The sequence below is a fragment of the Juglans microcarpa x Juglans regia genome, chromosome 4S (genome assembly GCF_004785595.1).
Source record: "Juglans microcarpa x Juglans regia isolate MS1-56 chromosome 4S, Jm3101_v1.0, whole genome shotgun sequence".
NCBI lineage: Eukaryota > Viridiplantae > Streptophyta > Magnoliopsida > Fagales > Juglandaceae > Juglans > Juglans microcarpa x Juglans regia.
In genome coordinates this window covers 9,942,603-9,969,891 of record NC_054601.1, presented here as the reverse complement: position 1 = coordinate 9,969,891, position 27,289 = coordinate 9,942,603, and the positions used below count along the sequence as shown (strand labels likewise).

Genomic DNA, 27,289 nt, shown 5'->3' with positions numbered 1-27,289 from the left:
ATGTCTTCGTCACCAATCCACCAAAGGAAGAGATTGTAAATGCTAAAGTTGGCTAGGATTAGATGACTAAATGATAAAATTTATCTTATCATTATAAGTTTAAATTTGAATGAATGTAAAATAATTGTTGACTTTATCTTGAACAACATTGAGTTTATCTAGAATTCTTTAAGGTTGGTTAGATAAGTCAGTAATGTGAATTTTGAATTCAAAAAGATCTGCAATTATCTAGAACAAAATCTGAACACAGATCAGTAACTACAGAGAAGAATTATCACGAAATGTTAGCAATATATCAGGAAACGTACTCGCGATTGAATCTACGTGTCAGCAGAATCCTACTTCAACTGGGACTCTTTCCAGATCTAGTATTTAAAGGAATTCGTTTTCATGACTCTGTAAGGAGTTGGATTTAGGATCATTCAGATACATTTTCGTGTGCTTATGAAGTGAAAATTATCTTGATAATTTTCACTTCGTTTTTCATCTCTCCTTAAGTGTGATCGTGCTTCAAGTGTAGAGGATCAAATGATTAGACTTCAGCCCTTAGAGTTCTAGGATGAAAGACAATATTTGAAGATCGTCAGAGATTCTAGCTGCTACTACAGTAGAAGACAAATAGGTTGCTTGTGTTGGCAAGTAAAAGAGTCAAGTTGCAAAGGTTTTGTAATTGATAAATACTTGTAATTGATTTTCAAATAATAAAATTGATTTTCCTGGGTTTGGTTGCCCAGTAGGGTTTTACCTTTAAAGAGTTCTTTAAAGGGTTTCCCTTCGAAACTAATCATTGTGTTGAACAAAATATTTGATTTATTTCAACAATCCTACTATTCAAATAAATTGGCAGGTGATTTATTGGAATCACAGGGGTACTTTGAGAATTTCAACTATCTATTGCAAACAAATACCTTGTCCCCAAGTTATCCTTAAATCCACTTTCTGTTGGTCAACTTTGTGATTTAGGTTTTACTCTAACCTTTTCCAATAATAGTGTTGATGTACAGAGTCTCAGATGGGTCAGCTCATTGGGACTGACCATATGGTTGAACTTGTGTTCGAACTCTCTTATTTGCAGATTCTCTCCCATGCATCTACACTTGTTGATGGTCTCACCACTTCCTCTCATTTATGGCATTCTCGGTTGGGTCACACCTCTCTTCCTCGTGTTCAATTTTTAGTCTCTCAAGGTTATTTAGGGTCTATAGATTTTAAGTTTTTTTATTATGTTTCATGCCAACTTGAAAAACAAACACATTTTTTGCTCAATAAAAATGACTCATTTTCCTCTGTACCTTTGATTTGATTCATTCTAATATTTGGGATCTCGCTTCCATTCCCATAGAGGGCAGATCTTGTTATTTTGTTATCTTTGTTGATGATTATTCTCACTATACTTGGATATATATCTTACAATATCGTTTTGAACTTGGTCACATTTATCAAAACTTTCACAAATTGGTACAAACTCAATTCTCTCATGCCATCAAAATTTTTCGTTCAGACCATGTTATGGAATACAATGAAAAATCGTTTCTTGATTTCTTGAGTCAACAAGGAAAACCTCTCATCGTTCTTGCTCATATACTTCTTAGCAAAATGTCCGAGCAGAATGGAAACACCGTCATATTCTGGATACTATAAAAGCTCTCCTCATTTTTGCTTTTATTCTTGAAAAATTTTATGGTAAGTTTATTGTAAATGTTGTCTATACTATCAATCGTTTTCCTTCTCTATCATTCATAATAAAACTCCTTTTGATGAGCTCCTTTATTGAAAGATCTTTAATTACTCATTAACTCGAGTATGTGGTTGTGTATGTTTTGTCCCTCTTCATCTACATGAGCGTACTAAACTTGAGTCGCACTCTTGCTTGCATTGTTTCCTTGTTATGACATCAATCAAAAGGGATACTGTTGCTATGACCGAATCACTAAATGCCTTCGAATTTCTCGCTATGTAGAGTTCCGGGAACACAAAATGTTTGTGAGTGTTTTCGGGTTTGTACCATCTTCCTCTATATATTCTCATGAAGGTTATATTCATTGATCCCTCTATTGCATTACTTCATGACTCTTCTGTAGAGAAGTCGAGCTCCTCAAACAATCCTCTCCTGACTCCTCTCAACAGATCTAACATGTCTAATGTCCTTTTGCTAAATCACATGCCCTAGATTCCTCTCTGGTATTTGAACCTAACGTTCCAATAAGGTTAGTGTACCTCATTCTCACCTCGAAGATTATCATTATTTTTTCTGCTCTTACTACTCTTCACAAACCTCCCACTTATTATGAGGCTCGTGCTAACCCCTTTAGCAAAAATTTATGTCAAATTAGTTGAATGCCCTTACCAAAACTCATACTTCAGACCTGGTGGATCTGCCTTGTGGGAAAATTGCATTTGGATGTAAGTGGATCTGCAAAATTAAGACTCGGGCAAATGGATATGTGGAACGCTATAAGGCACACCTAGTGGCAAAAGGCTTTGCCCAAGAGTATACTGATTACGAAGGAAAATTTGTTATTGTTGCAAGGCGCACCATTGTTAGATCATTAATTGCAATAACAATTGTTCGCAAATGGAAATTATTTCAGATAGATGTTAAAATGGATTTCTCAATGGTGATTTTGTAGAAGAAGTATGTATGCACCCTCCACTGGCTATGAACATCTTGCACATAAAGTCTGTCATTTTCGTCGTGCTCTCTATGGGGTCAAGCAAGCTCCCTATGCTTGGTTTGCCAAATTCAGCTCTGTGGTTGCTAAGCAAAGATTTGTTCCCAGTTCATATGACTCTGCACTTTTTCTTCGTACTACTAATATTGATCCTATCACTATCCTTGTCTATATTGATGATATATTTATTACTAGCAATGAAATCACTGCATTAGAGACCTTCAGGATTTCGTCAGTTTTGAAATGAAAAATTTAGAGAACCTAAGCTACATTCTTGGACTTGAGGTCACATTGGTGCACATGGTTATTATGTTTCCCAAGCCAAATATACTTTTGATTTACTCTCTAAAGCTAGGTTGACTAATAATAATATAGATAACACTCATCAGGAATATAATGTTAAGCTTCTCACCACTGATGGTGCCCCTCCCTCTTTCAAATCCCACTCTCTACAGACATTTGGTTGGTAGTCCCATTTACCTCACAGTTACACGACCAAATATTTCTTATGCGGTTTAGCTGGTCAGTCAATTTGTGAGCGCACCATGCTCTACTCATTTTGTTGTACTTATTCGTATTTTGCGCTATGTTAAGGGCATTTTATTATATATACTTCACTTCTCCTTATACTCTTCTCTTGAACTTCAAGCTTACTCTGATACTGATTGGGTTGGTGATCCGACTGATTGTCGCTCCACCAGTGGCTATTGTTCTTTTCTTGAAACATCTATGATATATTGGCGTAGCAAGAAGCAGTCAATAGTATCTTGACCTAGTATTGAGGCTAGGTATTGTGCATTGGCTGACACCACTTCTGAACTATTGTGGCTTAGATGGCTCTTAGCAAACATGGGCATTTAATAGAAGACTAGTTCTTCCATTCACTATGATAGCCAAAGTGCCATACAGAATACTCATAACGATGTCTTTCATGAACTTACCAAACATATTGAGATACATTGTCATTTTGTTCATCATCACCTTCAGCAAGGTGCTTTGCATCTTCACTTTGTATCCTCTTAAGACAATCTTCCTGATATTTTTACAAAATCTCATCCACCTAATTGGCTAGGTATTCTTGTTTCTAAACTCTAGTTAACTCCCTCGTTTTGAGTTTGAGGGAGGATGTTAGCATATATTTACCTACCTTGATTATAGTAATTTTGGTAATATTCTATAAATATTCTAGGTTAGGATATTTTGTATTTAGGTATTGATTGCATTTTCTTTATTTACATAGGCCTTATTACACTATAAATAGGTCAACCATGTACATTGTCAATACACATTGAGTTTTAGAGTTTTCTCCATATAGTTTTCTACACTATCAACACTTAGAGAAAATTATTTCTTTAAACAATGAGTATCATAAAATACTTCTATTCTCCATTCTATTGTAACTTTGATTACTCTAAATATATTTCTATGGTAGCTTATTAAGAGAAAATACATGAAAATATATATACAGCTGAAAATTCATTCTTCATTACAAGTAGATGATACTTTTCATGAACACTGCATCAGCTGGACGAGCCCTAAACATCCACGTGTATGCATGGCTGCCACATCGACTGTCATTTCAAATCTTTTTAACAAGGATATGCACACCATGTTCAGGCTCTACGATCATTCTATAAGCAGGAGAATGCCTGTATTTGGGAGATAGGGAGAAAGCAAACTTGGAGATAATCAGACACAGAAGAAGTTTTAGCTGAACCATTGCAAAGTTTCTGCCTAAGCACAGGCGAGGACCCAATCCAAATGGGATATAGGCTTGGGGAAATTTGCAAGCTTTGGAAATACCATTGCTGAATCTCTCAGGTCTGAACTCATCTGCATCTTGTCCCCAAATATTGTTGTCTCTGTGCAGTGTTGGGATCAAAGTCCACAAGCATACTCCCTGGGGAATAGTAATATCTCCCACTTGGGTGTCTTCAAGAGCCTCTCTTGATACAAAGGCTGCTGGCGGATATAGACGCAAGACTTCTTGAATCACAATAGTCACCTGGAAGGATTAATTTAAAAATAAAAAAAAGAAATGGTTTAATTGCAAAATCAGTACTTGAATTTTCACCTTCTTACAAATCGATGCCACAGTTTTTAACTTTTGCAATATTAGTACTTGTGAGTAAAAAAATCAAAAAATAAATATCTTCATTAATATTTTTAGAAAACCTTAATCGAATTGCTAGCATTGCATACTTGATGCCTTGTGTCAGTCAATCGAAGATTGACACCTGATTTAACTAAATTTTCATAACCCGATTGGGCGAGTTTTTTTTTTTTTTCTTTTTTTCAGAATTTAATATTGCAAAAGCTGAAAATTGTAGCCTCGTTTTGTAACAATATGAAAATCCAAGTACCGATTTTACCTTATTTTCATGGCTACATGCACATATTATGATGATTGATCTATACCGTCTTCAACTGCAGGATTGAATTTATATCTGCTAAGCCGTTTGGGGAAAGTTGAGCAACTTCTGTCCTAATACGAGCTTGCCATTCTGGATGTAAAGCAAGTAGCATCAAACACCAGGAGGCCGCAACAGCAGTGGATTCATGCCCTGCAAAATATATATTCTTGCAATTATCAACAATGAAGCGCTTGGATGAATCCTTGCCCATACTTTGATCATGCATGGCCCCCTCTAGTATCGACTGCATTAGGTCCTTCTCACATGCTGATGTCTCTATGCATTTCTCTTCCCGTTCTTTCACTGCCTTCCAGATCAATGTCTCGATCTCTCTCTCCAAATTCCTAATCTCCTTTCGCTTCCTCGTTCTATGAAAACAACCCACTTCACCATTGTAAGTATCGTGTGCAAAGATCGGTTTGTTGCGATTTGTAAAAGAATACTATTTGTAAGCCTGTTTATCGACACACTTAAAAACATGTCGATGTGAAAGCCTATATCATGACATCAGCTTACTAGAAAAAGTACAGGTTACTTTGACTTTTTTATGAACTCAAAAGTAAATGGTGTTATCCAATAATTTTATCCATCGCATTCATATCTTATTTTCGTTCTATTATATAAAATATGTCATATTTATTATTATTAAATGATAAAAAATTATCAAATAAAAAATTATTTAATAATAATAAATATATCACATTTTACATAATAAAATAAAAATATGATAAAATATAGTGCATAGAATTTTTCATAACATAATTCATTTTAAAATTGGAATGTACAAAATATGTGTTACGACTAAAGAATACTAACAAAACAAGACAACTATAGGAAAAGAGTTAACATTTTCTAAGGGTTTAATCATGGTCAAAAGGTGTAAAGAGGTGAAAAATATCATTGATATTAGGAACCATTTGCATTAGAAAATTTTTACTCATTATCTTCACACCACACATTATATATAATTTTTTATTTTTTATTTTTTAATTTTTTTTTCTTACCAAATGTATGATGTATGGATAATAAATAGAATAATTTAATTAGTTTAGAAAAAATAAAATAAAAATAAAAATAAGTATATGTAGTGTATAGTGTGTGATGTGTAGAGGTGATGATAGTAAAACTCCACCTACCCGAAACTAGTAACCCCAAAAAGGAAGCCTTGCTTAGAAATAACCTTCTGAAGGCTTCGAAGCTTTAAGAAAATTTCTTTTCCTTTGAAATAAGAGCTCCCAAAACAAGCCCTTGAGATCACATCTGCTGAGACACCCTTCAAATCCTCGTCCACGTGAATGTCTGCTGCCGTACCACCTTGAGCTTCGATGGAGTCCTCCCATTTTCTCACCAATGTTTGTGCTGACTCGAGCATTAGCCCCATCATGCCCTGCCATTTGGTATCCATGATCACGGTCATTTCTTATTCAGTAAAACTAGATTATATAGTTATAAGGTGTGAAAGTTCTACATAGTCCCTTTACAAAAAAAAAAAAAATAGAATCCATCACTAAAAAAATAATTTTTTCACATGAATTTTAGATTTATTTACTTTTTTCAAAGTGAGTGTACGAGATTTGCACATCCTAAGACTGCAAGTATAATTTCTATTTTCTATTTATTTCTTATATTATAATTGAAAGAAAAAAATCTATTCATCATTATTTTTTCTCATCATCTCATGATGTTGCATTAAATCAACTAATGACACATCATGAAATGATGAGAGGAGGATGAGAAAATGGATAATGAGTATCATTACTCAAATCAACTTACAAACTACTGTAACTTGATGTAATATGTAATTAAATTGTAAACAATTTTTAAAATAAAGTATATCCGACATATCACATTAAATTATTTAGTTTATGGGTGACTCTACAGCCACTGCTCCCAACTGGGAGCTACTGTTAGTTATATTATCATTTTATTTACTTTTTTACTTTTTCTTACATGTAGTTGTTAATACTTTTAAATATTAAAAAATATATATTATTAAAAAATACTTTTTAATCATTGAGAAAAAAAATTAGAAAATAAAATAAAAAATCACAACAGTAACTCCAAGCGGTAAGAATAAATGGTAAGAGTAGTACTATTTTTCTTAGTTTATAAACTTGCTTTAGTTAGATCTTTTTTTAGATCTAACACTACTTTTTCTATATCTTAGATTAATCTTACATATTACGTGATTTATAAGATTTAAAGCAGGCAGATTCAGAAACCTAAGAAAAGGATTTAGATTCAGTACCTTGACTTTGTCCATGAAGAACTCAGGAGCAACAATTTTCCTTTGTTGTGCCCATATATGGCCGTTGGACCTCAAAATACCATTGCCAAGCATGGGTGCAAGTCTCTTCGATACATAAGAAGGCTTTCCTAAGCCCAGAGTTATGCATTGGTTCATTTCCTTTACTAGCTCCGGCTGGTTCACGTATAAATGTTGCCTCATCCCCGTTGAATAGGTATATATTAGACCTGTACGTATTTCAGAATATCAGATTTACCAACTCCAATATAAGTTGATTTGCCGTTAGGCAATAGGTTGTTACTGTTTAAAGATTTAAGTAACGCTAAGGAGAAGTTTGTATTCGTAATCCATCTCAACTCATTTCAATTCATCTCAACTCATCTCGTTACTATTCATTAACTTTAACTCACAAATCTTACTACTATTTATAACTCATCTCAACTCATTTCAACTCAACTTCGAATCCAAACGACACCTAAATTAATAATTCTTCTCATCAGTCATTATTTATTATCTCACACCACACATTTTATATATATATAAAAAAGAAGTTATTAAGTGTGGAATGTGAAAATAAATAATAACTAATAAGAAACAAAATCCATGCTAGATATATGAGTTTAGAACATTCAAATCGCGCACAAATATTTTAAAAAATACGGCCTTTGTAAAAGAACAAGTTTTTTTTTTTTTTTATTTCTTTGCAAGTGAGTCTCTCATTTTTTTTTTTTTTTTCAAATGAATGGGACGAGGTTTGTGTATTCTAAACTTACACAAATCATTTTCCATACCAATCATCGATTTTCATATGGGTTATCGATTATACCATCTTTAGTCACATTGATTAGCTATGGTCTTTTCAGAAACTATAGATTATTAATGTCATTGTCACCAATCACCATCATATATTATAGTGTATCAAGCACTGATAACTTAGTAAATGAGAAATCAAGTGCAACTTGCCGAGTTTAGTATAGTTTTGAAACGTGGAGATGCATCCAATTGTTTGCTTTTGCCAATGTTTGCTTAAAACCAGGGCCTTGTCTGACGGAGCCATCTATGCTTATAATTGAGTGAAACAATGGTACACTCTCATGTTTCTAAAACTTGTCGATTTGTTTCATAATTCATTTTTTATAATTTCCAAAACTAAATAATTTTGGTTACTTTGTAATGCTGAAAAAGTTTTAAGGGTTTTATACACTTAAATATTATAAGGACGTGATTAAAATTGGCAGAGTATTAATATTTACAAACTGGTCATGTGAATGACACGTAATCCCATTTCCAATGCTTTTAAAATAATTTAGTTAAATTTATAGTATATTTGATATAAGGGAAATACTATAACTATAAAGAAATTATATAAAAATAATCTTATAAATTGATGTGGTTTAGAAATGTAGTTCGCCATATTATAAAATTATTTTTATTATAAAATAAATTTAATTGATTAAATAAAATCGTCAATTTATAAGATTATTTTAATATAATTTTTTTTTTGACCGTAGGATTACTCTTGATATAAATCAAGTATTGATATGCACATGTCATTTGTGACAAGTGACAACCTTGTCGTTAGTCATGACTTTGACGGACGACGAAACGAGCTAGGGTGTTAATGCAGAAAGCAGCTCCTTAGCAATTAAATATTTTTTGTTGAAATAAAAAATTTAAAAAATTATAAATCAATTCAAAAAATCATGTACGGTTTTAATCTTTTTTTAATCTCTTTAGCTTTTATCAATTCACAAAATCGTTTTTTAATCTTTTTAGTTTTCATTAGTTGTTTGTTAAGTTCCATTTTTAATATTAGTGACTTCTTTATAAATGTTTTTAAGATTTTATTAGTTATTTCTTAAATACTTTTTGTTTTAATACTATTTTTTATTTTTAAATAATTTTTTTTATTGATACTCGATGTCTAAGAATAACGTTCTGACTAATTTTAGAGATCTATAAATCTTCAATAAAGAATTTCTCATAAGTACACATTGAGTAATTCAATTGACAACAGAAATGCATCGGGTATCATAACAACTTAAATTATATAAATAACAATAAAAATATTTGAAAATAAAAAAAATGAAAAAGTATAAAATTAAATGGAGTAATTTATCTAACATCAAATCGCATTGACTAATTGACTATTTAACACCTTGCATAAATTAGAAAATTAATTAGAGAGCTTTTGATAAAGTCATGAAAATCCATTGCAATTAGCCATTAATCTCTTTTCAATAACATCTATTTTCCAAAGGAACGAACATAATTCCCACCAAACACGCCCCCCCGTCTTTTTCCAATCATCTCAATTTCACACTGATTTTGAGAAACGAAAAGCATGTGTTACTCATGCAGAGAGACAAAAGCCCTTCCTTTTATCTTCAACCAAATGTTTAAAACGAGAACAGAAATTTTCAAACGAGCCGTACTGAGCTCTCCATATGCCCTAAGGATCTACCCATGATGATGTTGCCTTGGATATGAATTGAAAACAGTACGAAAAGCAAAGAATATTCAAACAAGAACAGAAAAAAAAAAGACCAGTGGCCGGAGAAGAAACATGAAGAAGAAGAAGAAGAAGAATACCGTATTCTTTTCTCCACTGTTCAAAATATGGAAAGAGAGTGGATGTGTAATCGTGGGCAACAATTTGATCGACATGATTTGGGGCTTTCGTCGCCTGGGATTGAATCTTCTGCATCTCAGACAGATTTCCAGAAAAAAACGAAGGTGGAGGACCTTTGATTCCTTGTATCCCCAGCGTTTTTCTGATCCTTTTAGACTTTACCCAAACAGTATTGTAAAGATGAAAGAACAAGGCAGCCACTCCTAAAACAGCTACCCAAAAAATCATTCTCAAAACAAGAGGAAGCTCCAACAACTTCATCATCTCGATCACACCCAGCTAGCTTCGTCTTCTTCTTCTTCTTCTCTTCTGTTCGCTTCCTCTCTTTTGACTTACTATTTTGCTGTGAACGTCAAGCTCTTTAAAAAGACAAGATTAATAATAAAAACAATAAAATACTAAAATAGACAAGTAATTAATAAAAAAAAAAAAAAAAGAGTTCTAACTATAGTACTGGAGTGGTCCTTACTAAAAATAAAAAATAATAAAGTGGAGTGGTCCTTAATAATAGACAACTAATTGAAACATTAACAAATATGAATGTGGAGGGTCATGAGATCCTCGAATCAGATTTCAAATCTCAACCAGCCTAGCTGTAATGATTTTTTAAAAAAAAATTCTATACACTATACTATTATCTCATTTTTATTCCACTAAGTATGATCTAACACATTTATTACTATTAAATAATCATTTATTACATACTTCTTTATCATTTAATAGTGATAAATATGTCACATACCACTTAGTATGATCAAAATAAAATGTGAGTATGGTGATAAATTAATCATTTTATAATATTTATGCAATTTTTAAATAACATGGTATTATTTTTGGACTTAAACCCATCAAAGTCAATTCAAATTCAAAATATAATTGATATTTTAAGAACTTTGTAAGCTAGTCTTGTCTATATCATTTTTTTAGTGGAACTTCTTGTTACTAAATTGATGTTTGGATGAGAATGAAATTTTCGAAAGAGATGGACATAATTTGCGGTATTTTAATATTTAAAGAAGTTGAATTATTTATTATATTTTATGTGTGAATTTGATAAAATTGTAATAATAAGATGAAATATTTTTACTACTTAAATGGAGCTTGTTAGGTTTTGATAGTATCAACCATAATATTAAATACAATAGGATCTATTTCTTAATTTAAAAAAAAAATAATTGGATCAAAAAATTGTAGGAAATATTGATACCAGACGTATATACCCAATCCAAGCTGGTTCAAAATCTCCATCTATCTCAAAGAAGAACTAAATGCTCCAAAGAAAGATCCAACGGGTGGGGCATCTGCATATTAGAAAAATTGAAAGAAAACTATCTACCATCATCTTTTTATTACGTTGTGATGTGATATTAAATGATAAGTTAAAAATAATAAATAATATTTTAATTATTTTGATACTACTCAATAGATGAATGGATGATGAGACTTACAACGAAGATCGATAATATTTTTTTTAAATAAAATATAATTATTCTTTAACACAAAAAGATTTTATAAAATTATATTAATAAATTAACGTGAATTGATATGATATGTCATATTATAAATCTATTTTTATTATAAAATATATTTAACATATCATATAAAACTGTATCAATTTATAAATTTATTTTTCTAAAATTTCATTATAACTGCAACACTAGGCTAGGCTATTTTAATATATTCCTACATTTTTTTAATTCTAGGTCGGTGAACTATCCTCCGAGCGTTATTTGATGATGCAAGAGGTTTTTAAAATCTGTAGACATGCATTCATCTTCGTTTGTTTTTACAATATGTTTTATATAATTTTTTTTATTTTATTTAATAATTATATTTTTTTAAATTTTAATATAAAATAAAATAAATAATTCAAATCTCAAAATAATAATAATATTAAAAAATTTATTTTAATAATATTTTATTTAATTTTTAATTTTTATATCAATTCATTTCATATCATCTACGAAATCAAACGAAATAACTGATGTTTTTTATTTTCTAAAGAAAACAGTCTTTTACGTGTTTGTCCATATATACAATTATAATTTTATAGAATAAAAGGAAAGTAAGACAATGTACAAGATACAGGACTGCAACGTTCATAAATCTTGTTTAGGAAATATGGTGCCGTTGGAGAGTTGTTTTGGTGGGTCTGCTTGTTTTGAAAAGTTGGTAATTGGTACCGTCGAGTGATTGCTTGGTTTGGTTAGGAAACTAGGCCGGTGTGATGGTGAAAATGTTAAGTCTTATTTTATTATTATAATTTTATTAAATTTTTATATAAAATATATAAAATAATTTACTTTTTTTAAATTTTAAAATAATATTAATATTAAAAAATAATATTTTAATAATAATTTATTTAATTTTAATTTTTATCTAAAATTATTTTATTTCGTCTCACTATTTAAAACGTAGTATAATTTCATCGGATCGGAGCCTTTTGGAACATCAGATTTTATTTCAATAGATATAAAATCCAAGGGTTCTCAGTCATACTGTTTTGACCTGATCGGGCGCTATCCCACCGTGGGGTAGCTACAAATTCCTTTAGAATGAGCTGCGGCCACCATGTATTTTATTTTTTTAAAACAAAGTTATAAATTTGTAATTTGATTGTGCATGAATGAGTATATTTTACTTATAATAAAAAGCTGATGTAGCAACTTTTAAGTTGAAGATCATAAAAAACCTCACTCATTTACATGGATCACATCCTGATTTAAAATGAAAACCATAAGGTAAACTTAGATCTTATTCATAATTTTTTTTTTTTTTTTACTTAGCGATTAAAGATGTGTTTTTTAATAATATTTTAATTTTTTTTAAAATATTTAAAGATATAAAAAAATTTATATTAAAAACAAAATAAGTTTTGGCCTTTTCGAGATCCATCCTCGAGCTAACACTCTCTAAGAGTGTAGCATTTCTCAATTTAAATTGCTGAATTCAAGTTAATGCAACGAGAATAACAATTAAACTGACAAAGAAATTTCATAAAAAATATATTTATAAATAAACATGATTTTATATTCAAAACTAAAATGGACAAATTAGGCCATAAAAACAGTCACGTTTTGGGATTTTAAAGAAATTTGAAAATAAAAACTCTACTCATCAATATTTTTTCATTATGTTTTCACATAAAATTTTACTATATATTAGTCATTATTTACTTCTACATCTCACACTTAATAATTTTTTATTTTTATTTTTATAGTTTATATAGTATGAAAGTAAATAGTAGTTGACGAAAATAATTATTTTTTTTCCATAATCTCAACTAATGATTAACATATTTTAAATAATAAAGTTCCATTCCAATTTGACCCCTCTAGACTAGTTTATTATTATTATTGTTATTATTATGGAAAATGTTAATTTCCTCTCTCATTTTGTCCACTTATTTTAACTACTTGTATATTTATTTTTTTTATTTTTTACTTAATAATTAAGAAAGTGATTTTTATTGTATTTTTTTATTTTTTAAAAATATTAAAATATATTAAAAAAAAAGAAAATGCCAAAATGGCGTAAGGCCAAATAGAACGGTGGTACACAAACGGCAGAATAGCATCTATTACGTCGGTGAGCGATCTATCATATGGGTTATGGGCGTCATCTGACAGACTGACACGTAAGATCAAGCTGTTCAGAAATTGTACACATTCATTCATGTTCGGCCGGGGCTGTAAAACAAAGCTAATGGGCAGACATAAAGTCCAAAGGAGATCAGTTAATACTGTTGGGCCCGATTCGGCACCGCCTCGACGTTTGGTGGCCGGAAAATCACCCATGATGAACAGCTACCATCGTTTTTTTTTTTTTTTGAAATAAAGACATTTACACAAAAATTTTACACCACACACTTCTATTTAATCATGTAATTTGTTATTTTGATTTTCTATTTTAATTCTTAAATATGTATATATTTAAATAGAATAAAAAAATAATAAATCACGTGTTAATTACATAGAAATGTCCTAAGATTTTTATATCGATTTTTTTTAACTTTGCTACTTATTATCCATACACTAAATTTTTTTATTTTTTTTATTGTATTCTTCTTAAACTAATTATATTCTTCTATTTATCATCTATATATCATACATTTGATAAGAAAAAAATGGTATAGTATGTGATGTGTAGAGATGATAAATAAAATTTTTCTTTTTTTTTTTTAAGAAAAATAAAATTCTAAATTTGTGTGTTGGATTGTCTTATTAGCATGTTGCTACGTAGGAGAAAGAAAGAAAAGAAAGGAAGAAAGAAAGAAAACTTTTTCAGATGTTGACTTCTTGTAGAGCAATGTTAGGTACAATCTCTATTTTGGGGACTGTAATATAAGTCTAGGTAATTTTATTTTTAAAATTTTTTAAAATTACAAAATTATCTCTCTTAAAATAATATATTTTCTTATTTAATAAAAAACCTGCACATACAATTTCTAAGTAGGAATTACAAATAGAATTTTTCCTCCTTATAAAGGTCTAAGGTCTTGCTAGTGGGCCAGACATTCTACCGGCCCAAGAACTAAATCAAATAGCATCTCTCTTTTAGATTGTATATAGAGATTTGTTTTTCTTGTTTGAGAAAAGATTGTAATTAGAGTTTGAACAAAAATTCTACTCATCAATGTCATCATTCTCACATCATACATTATATATAATTTTTTAATTTTTTTTCTCTTACTAAATGTGTAGTGTATGAATGATAAGTAGAAGGACTCAATTAGTTTAGAAAGAATAAAGTCAAAATTAATAAAATAAAAATAAAAATAAGTATAGTGTGTGGAGATGATGAATAGCGAAGCTCCGATCTAGAAACAAATCCAATCTAACCAACTCTACTTGATTGATATATCCACTGTATTAGAAACCTTATTGTATGTCCACTGCATTACTCTTATTCATAAATAGCTCATTACAATTCACAAATTATTTCACTATTATTTGTAAATTATTTCATTATTATTCACAAATGCTGTGAGATATTTTTAACGTCAAAACGGAGTCTAAAACATATCAACTTTGATCTTTCTGTGACCCTTCCTCTTCTCTTATCATTCTTGTAAAAGAGAATAAAATGAGGTAATGAGAACTTACATATAAGACATGAAAATATAGTATATTTTTCCTCTTCAAGATATGTAGAGGCAAGCCTTAGTGCCCAATTACATAAATTATAGTATATCTCTTTATTTTTATGTATATGTTTGTTCACTGTTCTCGTCATATATGAGCACTCCAAGCACCATCTCTTTGTCAAAGCATCAATGTGGATGATTCAATCATATGGTTTGACCATATTATTTGCATCCAACTTTGATAATAAAATAAAATAAAATGCATGAGCACTGAGAAATTCGTTCCCAGACTGTCTATTACTACTGTATTTAACTAGTACTGGAGGATTTATTGAGTTTTATTTTGCTTCTCAGCTTGTTTTCTATTCGAACAAAGGTGAAGTTGTGAAACAGTAAACGCTGAGTCGGGCTGATCACTCAGAGCCTGAAAAAGAGAGAACCTGCAGGAGGCTGGGCTTTAAGCTTAGGCCTAGTTCAAATGGACTTGACCTTCAGCAGAAAAATCACTGTTACATAATTTATTTTGAAACATCTTTTTTTCCAGCTTCTTTAAGATTCGTTTGATAGTGAGATGCGATAAAATAATTTTAAATTAATTGAATAAAATATTAATTTGTAATATATTTTAAAATTTAAAAAATTTGATTTGAGATTTGAAAAAGTTGAATTGTTTATTATATTTTGTATGAGAATTTGAAAAAATTATAATAATAAAATAAGATAAATTAATAATATTTTTGTATCCAAACAGAACCTAACTTGAAGTGGGCAAGAGCCCAAAAGGGCCACCATCACTTCACAAGATCCCCACGCATCATACATAAACTTTGAAGTAAGGCCTTCTCCGACGCCGACTATTTTGTCTCGTGGGTTGTTATCAGGTTGTTCTAACTCGTACAATACTCCACTCTTCTCGCGAGAAATATTTTAACTATAAAAAATTTACATAAAAGTAATTCTATAAACTGATGTAGTTTGATGTGATTGATCAGATTGTAAAATTACTTTTATTATAAAATACATCTAACAGATTATATAAAATTACGTTAATTTATAGAATTATTAATTTTGTGTAATCTTTTTATAATTGTTGCACTCTTACTAACTAAAGACCAGTTTAATTTTAACACTTTCAATTTTCAAGATTCATATATTTGAACAGTGATGAAAGTCACTCTCATGGTTGCATAAATTGATCATGTGTACGTGTTTCATGCGTATCCGAAAAAATAAAATAATGTCAATGGTAAGAGCTTTTGGTTGGAAGGGATCCACCGGCCTACCCCCACCACACAAGGTGCTCAATGCCCCCATCATGCTGAGGGAGTGAGAACTGGATGGATCTGTTACCTCGTTTGCTGCTTTTTTTTTGCACTGCCTACACATTAGATTAAGGGGCCGTATCAACATTTTTTGTTACTAGCAAATGTCTCTTTCTAAATTTTTCGTAGGGTACGTATAATTTCATAGTAATTTTTTTTTTTATTGGTACTGGTTATCCTACCAAATAATCTCGATGGTGGACAAGCCTTCGACAAGAAATTTTCTATAAATATACCTCGGATAATTTAAGAGGGATAAAAAAAAAAAAATTTATATCATATATCAATAAACATTTTTCATATATTTTCTCATTGAACAATACTTTTCTCTCATCTCCAGGAGGTTGTTTTCTTTTTTGCAGCACACTCAGAATATTTGTGAGCATTAGATTTAAGATTTTCCTTTTATACCACAAAGAAATAATACAATCGTGCAAAATAGAATTCATGACTCCCTTTACCTATTTCTATATAAAAGATAGTGATAATGTCGAAAAATCACATAACGGGCTTGAAAGAGAAAAAGAGTTATTCTCGACTGCTATAACAATTCGGGCCTCAATCGGTATAGTGTGTAGCCCTTATCTATTTCTATATAAAAGGTAGTGTTAATGTCGAAAAATCACACAATAGGTCAGAAAGAGAAAAAGAGTTATTCTCGACCGCTATGACAATTCAGGCCTCAATTGGTATAGTGTGTAGCCCTTGGTGGTGGTTTGGTGTGGTTGTACGGCGTTCGTGCGTACATCCATGACAGTGAACATGAAATAAATGTAAAAAAAATAAAAGAGACAGAGACACATAGATTACGTAGTTCGGCATAATGCCTTTGTTCACAAAGATTTGGGGAGGAGAGAATCTACTATAATATGATTATTTCACAATCTCTCTTGGCCTCTTATTATCGTTGTACAATAAAGATCATAAATCTATTTTCTAATGGAGACCCGTTCAATGGTGCACTGGTCGCGAGGTTGAAGAAGCTGAATGAGAAGTCAAAGTAGCAATCTAGAGGAAGAAGCCCCATTGAATTCGGCTGGGCTCTTTCTCCTATCCTTTGCACATCCTTCTTTTATGTCACATAACCTCTCCTTTGAGTTCCCTCCCATATTTTACTTTTGACACCTTAACACCCTTTTACTTCCTCATCCTTTTGTCATCTCATTCTCATTCTCTTTCTTCCTTCTTGGCAAGACCCCTAACCTTAGACTGGGCTTGAAAAGCCACTTTGAACCTGAGATATTTTATCCCTTCTAAGTAGGATGCGCCAATTGACCTATAACTTAACCAATTTAGTAACAGAACTGCTTCTAAGCGGTTGGACCATTTTTCCTCAAATAACAGCCTTCCACTACCACCTCATAAATTACATCAACCTCAAGTTACACTCATTCACATGGGAAAGAAAATGGCAAAGAAGATATAAGAAATTAGAGGGTGCTTCACGATAGGAACCGAGCTCTGCTTCCAACTTCATCGTCAAGCAGTCCTTTGTCCACCAGTAGTCCACCACCACCAATCCATCACCACGATCATTTCGGGCCACTTCACTTTCACCGACAAAGAAAGAAAGAAAAAATCAGAATAAAAAACTACTAAAGAAGAAAAGGAGTTCTGATAACGTTGTTAGAAAGGTGAAAAAATTTCCTTCCCCTCTCCCTCTTCCACCGAATCTCCCTAACCTCATCGTCTGTCTGCTACCGCCATCCCCTCAGCCACATACATGCTACTTCGACTTCTTTTTTGTTTTCCAAGCATGCAATGGTCCACTCTATCACCATAAAAAAAAAAAAGTGATGTCGTCATTTTCATTTGGTTGCCTTTTAATAGCTAGCTTGGAAATATAGGCTTTGCTTAAGCTGTAGCTTGACAAGACTTTAACCTAATAAATATCAAAGATTAATGTTCTTTAAATTCGAGGCCGTGCATCAACTTTAAATAAGATTAATAGGCTTATTAGTACCTTCAACTGCCCAAGTACTTCTTGTTATTTTTTTTTTGAAAAAAAAAAAAAAAAAACAAGTTGTTGATATTTGCTTCGTATCAACTCAAATTTTAAGTTTCTTCACAATTTTGCGTGAACAAAAATATCATATTCAAAACCACCTCAAGAGTGGGCTGCATGGAGTGAATTGTTGTTAAAGAGGAATCCCATTTGCTTAGAAACCTTTAACTTAGTTGTAAACTTGTATTATGTATCTATGATCATCATGATTTAGGTTTCGTTTGTGTAATAAAGTATTCTCAAATATTTTTAGATATTTTCTTCTCAAACATCACTCAAATTTTAAATTTTTAGCATTTTCATCTAATCATTAATCTAATCATTATCCATCCAACCAATAACTCCGAACTTATAAACCAAACACAACAAAAAACAATACATTTATTTCAGATTTTAAAATAAATATAATATTAAAAAATTATATTCAAATATTTTTTTAATGTTATAATATTTTTATTAACTTTTTTTTATCTCATTTTTCAAAATCCAATAAGTGTCCAAACGAGTCATTAATCTCTTTTTTCCATCTTTGGGGTCTATTTGAGAACACAACTGTTCTCAGATATTCTCAGACTACTTCACTACTATTCACAAATTATTCACTATTATTCTCGCTTTTATTCATTGATCATCTGAGATATTCTTACTAGATCACAACAGACTTAGTAATATAATTTCCTACATAATCTTTGATAAAATATTTTTTTCTCTGATAACCTTGGACAATTAACAAGCATATTGTAAAAGACACAAATTATTAGGAGTGAACAAAATAGTTGGTAACCGACTCTAACTGAAAATTTCGACTTGACCCGAACCAAAATTAACCGACTTGAAAACAATTGGATCAGAATTTGGAACCTTTTGTAATCATTCTAGAAAAATGAAAAATGGTTTGTAATCAGGATATTAACCGATTTCCGTTTTCGTTCTACACCACAGTTGAATGTTAGTGACTAACTAAAAGCTAGCGATGGAAACGAGAAGAGTCACCACGAGGAGGACAAGGAACGACTAGAAGCAGCAACAGCAACATAGACCATGTCGGTTGCGTTGGCGTTGGTGGTTTTGGCACTGTGGTGGATGTCGATAAGGTTGCCTGAGTTGGGGCTCGACAGGGGCAGTGGCGGCGGGGGCTAGGGTTGTTGTGTTTTTAGCATCGGCATTGACTGTGCCTTTAATGGTAGTAGGTTTGGAAGAAAGGTAGACTCTGTCTGTCATTTTGAAATTTCTGCAGATATGGAAGATCTTTAAGACTTTGTTCAAAATATAAACAAACAAACGAGAGAGATGAATCGAAAGAGAGAATTCAGAAAAGGGATTGCTTGCTTGCTTGCTTTGGTAGAAATCTCAACAATCGAATTGTGCAAATTAGACAGAACAGGAAATGAATAATCTCTATCTCTCTCTCTCTTTTAAAGTTTCTGAGATTTTTCTTTCTACGAAACTGATTGTATGTTTTTCTTTTTCTTTTTTCTCTCTCTCTAACTTTTTTTTTTATACATGGGGAGGGAGGATTCAATCCTTAGTTCTCTTAATGAGAAACCAATTTATTATCAATTAATCTAAAGGATCTTGGCCTCTCTCTCTCTAACTTAAATGGAAAGATTTTAACATTTTATGTATTTATTTATATGGGAAGTGAACTGTACATCATCTTACACGTTTTGAGCTTTTTTCGTTTGTTGTGCTAATTAACATGTGATTGAGTGAAATTCATAAAAATTTTATGGGATCCTGTTTTTTCTCTCCTTTTTTTTTTTTTTTTTTTTTTTCCATAACAAAACAGATCGAAAAATCCAATCCTGTTCGGAATTAAATTCGGGTTGGAACTTCGGTTTCAAAAATTCGGCCAGAAACAACCACACGGAACTGCTTGCTTTTGGGTTGGGTAGGAAGTATCCAATTCGGATTGGGGCGGATGAACGGTCCTACATATTATATATAAATTCATGTTGAAATCTTCAAAATTTTCTAGATTAATTTTCTGAGAGAATCTGAAGTCTAAATTCTTGCCATTTTTTTTAAAGTTAGTGATCGGGATTTTGCAACAACAATATCTTATAGCTATTAAACTCATATTCAATCTACTAAAATGATAACCAAAGTTAATGTGCTAAGTTTTGAGTTTATAAGTGATAGAAATGCTAACATTGCAAAACCTCGATCATTGAATTTAAAAGTTAATTATTAGAATTTAATTTTTTTTTAATATTAGAATTTAGTTAAATCCACCAATAAACTACCCCCACAATATGAACTCTTGAGCCTCGTAGTCCTATTGTTGTAACTAATTTATAGGCATCCATATAACAATGCTACTAGAGCATGTTTGGGTAATGAAATGAGATGATAAATTTTTAAAACTTCTTATAATTTCTTTTCCAAATATTATTCGAATATAAAGTACTTTTTAATTTCAATCTTCAATTTTTTTTTATTTAATCATTACAATTTTTACAAATTTCAAAACAAAATATAAAAATCAATACAACTTATTCAAATTTCAAAACAAAAAATAATATTAAAAAACTAGATTCAAACAATTTTTTTACTTTATAATATTTTTATTCTTTTTTTTTTCTCTCATTGCCTAAACCCAATAAAACATTTTAAATTATTATTCAAACAATTTCACTACTATTCACAAACTATTTTCCTACTATTCATAGGATTTTGAGATACTTCCAGTATCCAAACGAGTTCTTAGGCTGTGCTTGTTTGTTGAAGTGAGCTCAACTCATCCTAAACTAATTATTGATGGGAACCATCACTTTTTCAACTTTCTATAAAAAATCTAAATTCATCTAAACCTACTTCATACATTCTAACACATATATCAATCTATTACATTTAAACACATCTCATTGGATTCTACAAAATACTACTATTCACAGATTAACTCAGATTATCTAAGATCACCTCAATATCTAAACGCAGCCTTAATCTTAGATTTTGTCATCTCCAACTACACTTATTGATGTAACACACTTTCAACAGTTTCATATATGTACCACTTAAATGAATAACAACTTAAACTGTATTATTTTATAAGTTGTTGTGACTGAAACTAACAAAATCTATAATAACATTGTGTTTCGCACACTTTTAGGCTAGGTTCCAACAATTCAGGTCTTTCGAAATGGGCTTGCAAAAGATACGAGAGATGGTAACTAGGAGAGGGCGGTCTTGGGACCAGGAGTCTCCGATGCCAAAGTTAGTAAGTATTCTTGGAAGTTTGTAAATAAGTGAAAGAGTTTAGGGATCAGAGAAATTTCTCATACCTGGAGCTTGCTATTTATACAATAAGTCTGGAGGGACAGATCGTGTCTGCCCTCATAGAGTCTGCGTCTTTTGTACTATTCCCTATGTCAGATTCATTTAATGCAGCGTGGTTCTGCGATAATGTCATTAATGTGGCGTATAACCAGATAGTGATGCCATTAATGTGGCATGATTTTTCAATTTCCTACTCCCAGACAATATCCTTGGTGGTCTATTGATATTCTTCCTGTCAGAAGATTGAGGGTTCTCCGCACATTATGCATGCTACGCGGACGAGCACTTGAGAGTTGGACACTATTCGAGGGGCCTTCAGATCGACGAGTCCCATACCTTACAACACCTTCCCTCCTGCAAGTTGCATCTAGAGGACTTTACCCATAGGTTGGGTTGGAGACTTTGTTTGTTCTGAGTCGGGCTTTTGGTCTTCATTCCCTTAGCTTTCATTCACAGACTCGCTAGGTCTAGAAGGGGGGAAAATCCCCTTACAGACCTTCTCTGATTGACTAATAAAATTGCTACATGGGATAGATATCTTGTGCTATTCGCTTTGTATCATAATATCCATCATCACTTGATTAGTTTTTTTAAGGCTTTATATGCATTTAGAACCACACTTTCCAAAGAGGACTTGGCGCAGCACTAGCTTTTGAGTTAGTGGACGGACGGCTAGGATCATCCTCCTTGGTGAAAACATCAATGTCCCCACAGGCAGGCAACACCAACTTGCTCAAACGGTCAAAAAAAGTTCAAATTTCAATAACTTTTGGTGCCATTTTGTGAGCAATCCATAATGGTAGGATTCCACGGAATGGAGTAGAAAAATCCAACCTTTAGATGGATATAGATGACCACGACCAGACTCAGAAGGATAAGCACAAATGTCAGCTACTGCTTGCCCATAATTCTCCTTAAAATAAAATAAAAAAAATAAAAAATAAAAATAAAAATTCTAAAAAAATATTAAATTTAAATTATACCCAAAATAATTACTTAGATAATAAAATTCATTTCATCTCGTCTCATTTTATCATTATAATTTTTTTAAATTTTCACATAATATATAATAAATAATTTAATTTTTTTAAATCACAAAATAATAATAATATTATAATAATATTTTATTTAATTTTTAATTTTATTTAAAATTATCCCATCTCATTCTATCACATCTCATTATTCAAACCATACAGATTTGTTTCCGATAGAAAAAAATAAAAATATTGAGAAACAACATCATCAACCGTCTACAAGAGGGGCCCAGAATTTTTAAAATTTTTGGGTTCAAATAATTAGCACCGTTGATGGAGAGATCCAAGGGTCCATATTCAAACTCTGGAAAGCAAGAATTTTGAATTGGACACGTAGGGACAGGAAGGCTATAATCATTAAATAATGTGATTTTCTTTTCATTTCTTTCTTGAAATGTGATAATATTCTCCCTTTGATAGTGGTGTTAAAAGACAAAATTGTCCCTCTGTCCTTGATAATTTACACGAATAAATAATTTATTAGGCATGCGCTTTTTAAATTATAAATAATCGTGATTAGTTATTTAAATATATTTGGCTAATTAAAATACATTGAAAGTGATATGTTGTATTTTAACTTTTAAGAATTGTCTTATAAGGATTCGTTTTACCTTGTGCCATATTTTCTTGAGAACTGTGACAAAAATAATCATGTTGGGAGATACATCTTTTGATAAAAAAAAAAAAATCTATTCAATAAAGAGAAATATTACATGCAGTTCTGTCAATAAGTCAGACGTATTCTTTTTTAAAAATGTGTAATTCACCAGTATAAAATAGATTTTTTACATATAGATCTCATACTTCTCTCTTCTTTTTTTTTTTTTTTTTTTTAAATGAGTATGCGAAGTGCACTCTAAGAATATACAAATAATTTATCTTAAATAATTTTTAAAGATGTTTATAAATGAGAAAGAAATATGAGATGATATTTAAAGAACGAGAAATGATATATACAAATTCCGAAATGTATAAATTTGGTACAAACCCTTTACTAAGAAGACTCCATTATGAAAAAATATGAAAAACTCACTTTTTCACCTTGATCAAGAAGCAAAGACAACCATGAAGTACCATACTACATATATGGATGCAAGTTCACCTTAGGATAAAAAGTATTAGGAATTGAATTTTACAATCCATTAGTTATTTCTTAGAAAAAATAATTTTTGAATATAACTCACGAGTCACAAGTAGAATAAATTAAGAAAAAATGAGAATTTTTCTTACAATAATGATAAATAATTATGTGACAAAATTTATATTTCTAATTAAAATTAAGAAAAAAATAATATTTGTAGTTTTTGGTGTGTGTAAATCCCACACTTCTTTTTTAAAAAATAATAAATTTAGATTTATATAAAAAAATTATTTTATAATAATTAATTCTAATTTTTTTTTAAATAAAATACATGACATTTACATAACATGTGATTATATTTAATATTACCCTAAAATTAATTATTACTACACGAGTCTTAAGTGAGTCAAGTCGATATTAATTACTTGATGGCCCAGTTTTCTTCGGAACGTCTCTTTTCCCGACACGTCCATGCCGGTCCAAATGAAAAACCCAAGTGAACAGCAATATTCATTTGAAAATTTGGAAGGACAATTTCGTAACTCCAGGTTCACTTTCTTTTATTTAAAGTGCAGACTCGAGAGGGATGCATGAAGAGAGAAACAGAGACACGGAGAAAGAAAGAGATTTTTTGAAATAAGAGAGAGAGAGAAAGAAGGCTGTGAAAACAAAAAAATGGGAGAAGTTGTGTTGTTTGTGGATGCTTTGAAATCAAAGTATGCAATTTCATACTGTAGAATTTGCCATGAAGAAGAAGTAGAGAGCTGTAAGAGCTTGGAAGCTCCCTGTTCTTGTTCAGGAACTGTTAAGGTAAAGAAAGAGAGCTTTGTTTTGTTGATGTGGGTGTGCTCTGTTTCTGCTTTTTAATCTTGTTTTTCTTTTTTAGTTTGCACACAGAGATTGCATACAGAGGTGGTGCAACGAGAAGGGGAACACAACCTGTGAAATATGTCTCCAGGTATGAATTTCTCTTATTCAGATGAATTAATTTTGGGTTTCTTTTCTGGAGTTTGCTGCTGTGAGGGAGTTTTCTGAATTGGTTTTTTTTTTGAGTTTCTTTTGCTATGGATTTTTCTTTGGGTGGGAAACAAAACCATTCGGCTGTGTTTTTGTATTTTGTTCTTGTGATTGAATTCAGGAATAAGTTGTTCTTGAGTTTTAGATGATCAAATTTTTCTTTCGCCATATTTTCCACAGTTTAAAGTCTCTCTCTTTCTCTCTCCCCTTTATGATATATGATTGGGATTTGGAATGTTATATTGGTTTTAACGTGATGCCTTAATAAAAAGTTAAAAACCATAAAGGTGGAATCTTTTTCTTTGTTTTTTTTTTTTTTTTCTTAGACGGAAGTCATGAATTTGTGCAGGAATATAAACCAGGATACACTGCACCTTCAAAGAAGTCTCAGTTGATTGATGCAGCAGTCACCATTAGGTACTTTTTTTAACCTATTATTAATAGTTATCAAACAATCTGGAATAAGTCCTTCTACTTGCTAGATTTTGACTCACTTAAATACATGGAATTCTCAGCGCCCATTTACCTTTATTAATGTAGTTTATTCTTGAAGTAATCCCTGAAACATGCTATACAACAATATGATATAAAAAGAAAAAAAAATATGGTTTTTTGTATTAAATTTGATCATTGATATGGTACATTTTAAGTGATTTACACTTGCTGTGGTAAATTTTATATGATTGTTAAGTGGTTGATATATGAATTCACTTGAAAAGAAATGATATGGACATATAACTATTACAGATTTTTTACCCAATTCTCTACTAAAATATGATTAATTTTTAAAAATGAGTACTTTATTAGATAGTCGTAAAAAAAGTTGCATAATAGTTGTATTTATATTATTTTTTCAAACTAAAAGAAAAAATAAATAAATAATGAGAGCGAAGATTAATACTTATTACTATGCTTCAAGTGGCATGGAGATGGCCTATATGAAGTTTGCAGGCTGTATACGCTTGTGTTTGCTGTGACCAATTGCAATTGTTCTGTTAACAGAGATAGCCTACAAATTCCAAGAAGAGAGCAAGAGGTGATGATTCCAAGATTGGTGACCGGAAGTGAGTACTTGCAGTGCACTCCTGCTGCAGATAGAAGTGCATCTTGCTGTCGATCATTGGCCCTGACTGTAAGTTAATTTGGTTTTGAGGCTTTTATGAAAAATATTTTTGAAAACTTTTCAAGAAAATATTTTAGAGATGGGTTTTTATGGTATTAAGAAATTTGGGGATCTTGATCCACAAACACATGAAGAATTGATCTTGGGAAAATGCATAGATTTTCCCTTGTTTCCCCATTGTTTATGTGAGTATTCAACCTGTTCAAGAATAAATTAATGTTGAAGGTTGGCAGCCTACTTTGGGGCCACAACCCCACCAGTGGGCTATAAACGACTTTTGTAGTTAGCATTCATGAAGTTAATTACAGGGTTAAGTATCATTATTTGTTGATTGAATTTGCAGTTTACAGTAATCCTGCTTGTGAGACATTTGTTTGCTGTGCTTAGTGGTGGAGCAGAAGATTACCCCTTCACACTTCTTACTGTAAGTAGCTCATTCTCTCTTTGGCCCCTAAAACATGGGCAGGACCATCTGGAGTCCTTACTTCTGAATCATTTGATTAGGTTTTATTATTGTAATTTCCAGGTACTTATTTTAAGGGCTAGTGGAATTATCCTTCCTATGTTGATATTGATGAGAACAATTACAGCAATTCAAAATAGCATCCGGAAACAATATGAGGTTAGTTCCTTTTTTTTTTTTCTCTTGGAAATTTTATCAACAACAATAGGCATAGCCCAAAGTTTTTATTACCACAAATTAATTGAATTCACAGAGAATTTGATCTGAATTTTGTGTAAAACTTGAATATATGCAGGATTCTGATGATGATACCTCAAATCTGGATGGAGACAATGAAGAAGATGAACAGCAGCAGCAGGATGCAGTCTAACTCTACTCCTAATGTATATATAATCTACTTCAGTTGAATTTGCATCTAAGCATTATATCAGTCCTCATTTTGTCATAACTCCCCTGTTTTTTTGGGGTACAAAAGAAAAGGAAAAAAAAGAAAAGAAAAAAAGAAAAGATTATTTCTTGAAAAATAATTCAATCCTTCTTTTGCACTATCAAGTTTGGTATATTACAGATTTTATTCACCCCCCCACTGATTCACCAACCCACCTACCCAAAGACTAAAAGTTAAAGCCCTAAAAAGACTGAAATATTGCAAGTGCCAGATAGGTCAGATAGATCAACAACCTGATTTGTTTTTCCCTATATCATGGATTCACTTCGAAATCAAGTCAGTAGTATCATTGGGTAAGGCCAGCAACCTTTTGGTTTGTTTATTGAAAGTTGAATGAGGCTGACATTCAACTGTATTTTACAGTAGGAACATCACACTCCTTGCAATTCAGGCATAAACAAATAAAACTTCTAGGTTCTTTCTCACATGTAATTTCTATAGAATAAGGTTGGTGACTCCCAGCTA

General features: G+C 31.2%; 2 protein-coding genes across 2 annotated transcripts; one reads left to right on the top strand and one right to left on the bottom strand.

Moving 5' to 3' along the window:
• Positions 1-4,078: 4,078 nt before the first annotated feature.
• LOC121263403 (cytochrome P450 714A1-like) lies at positions 4,079-10,314 on the bottom strand. The gene is made up of 5 exons (XM_041166269.1): positions 9,927-10,314; positions 7,335-7,561; positions 6,223-6,473; positions 5,091-5,454; positions 4,079-4,677 (listed from the first exon to the last, which is right to left on the bottom strand). Exons 1-5 carry the CDS (start codon positions 10,228-10,230, stop codon positions 4,252-4,254), a joined length of 1,572 nt encoding a protein of 523 aa, XP_041022203.1. The 5' UTR covers positions 10,231-10,314; the 3' UTR covers positions 4,079-4,251.
• Positions 10,315-24,350: 14,036 nt separating this feature from the next.
• On the top strand, positions 24,351-26,900 carry LOC121263402. The gene is made up of 7 exons (XM_041166268.1): positions 24,351-24,583; positions 24,660-24,731; positions 25,140-25,207; positions 25,793-25,922; positions 26,257-26,337; positions 26,440-26,535; positions 26,672-26,900. Exons 1-7 carry the CDS (start codon positions 24,449-24,451, stop codon positions 26,744-26,746), a joined length of 657 nt encoding a protein of 218 aa, XP_041022202.1. The 5' UTR covers positions 24,351-24,448; the 3' UTR covers positions 26,747-26,900.
• The last annotated feature ends 389 nt before the right edge of the window (positions 26,901-27,289 follow it).

What these genes read in the sequence shown, in the direction of transcription:
- LOC121263402 (XM_041166268.1), top strand. Translation starts at nt 24,449, where the DNA reads ATGGGAGAAGTTGTGTTGTTTGTGGATGCTTTGAAATCAAAGTATGCA. An exon ending in GATGCAGCAGTCACCATTAG is followed by an intron (nt 25,208 to 25,792) that starts GTACTTTTTTTA and finishes TTCTGTTAACAG; the next exon opens with AGATAGCCTACAAATTCCAA. An exon ending in GCATCCGGAAACAATATGAG is followed by an intron (nt 26,536 to 26,671) that starts GTTAGTTCCTTT and finishes GAATATATGCAG; the next exon opens with GATTCTGATGATGATACCTC.
- LOC121263403 (XM_041166269.1), bottom strand. Translation starts at nt 10,230, where the DNA reads ATGATGAAGTTGTTGGAGCTTCCTCTTGTTTTGAGAATGATTTTTTGG. An exon ending in TCTTCATGGACAAAGTCAAG is followed by an intron (nt 6,474 to 7,334) that starts GTACTGAATCTA and finishes ACCAAATGGCAG; the next exon opens with GGCATGATGGGGCTAATGCT. An exon ending in CAATCCTGCAGTTGAAGACG is followed by an intron (nt 4,678 to 5,090) that starts GTATAGATCAAT and finishes TAATCCTTCCAG; the next exon opens with GTGACTATTGTGATTCAAGA.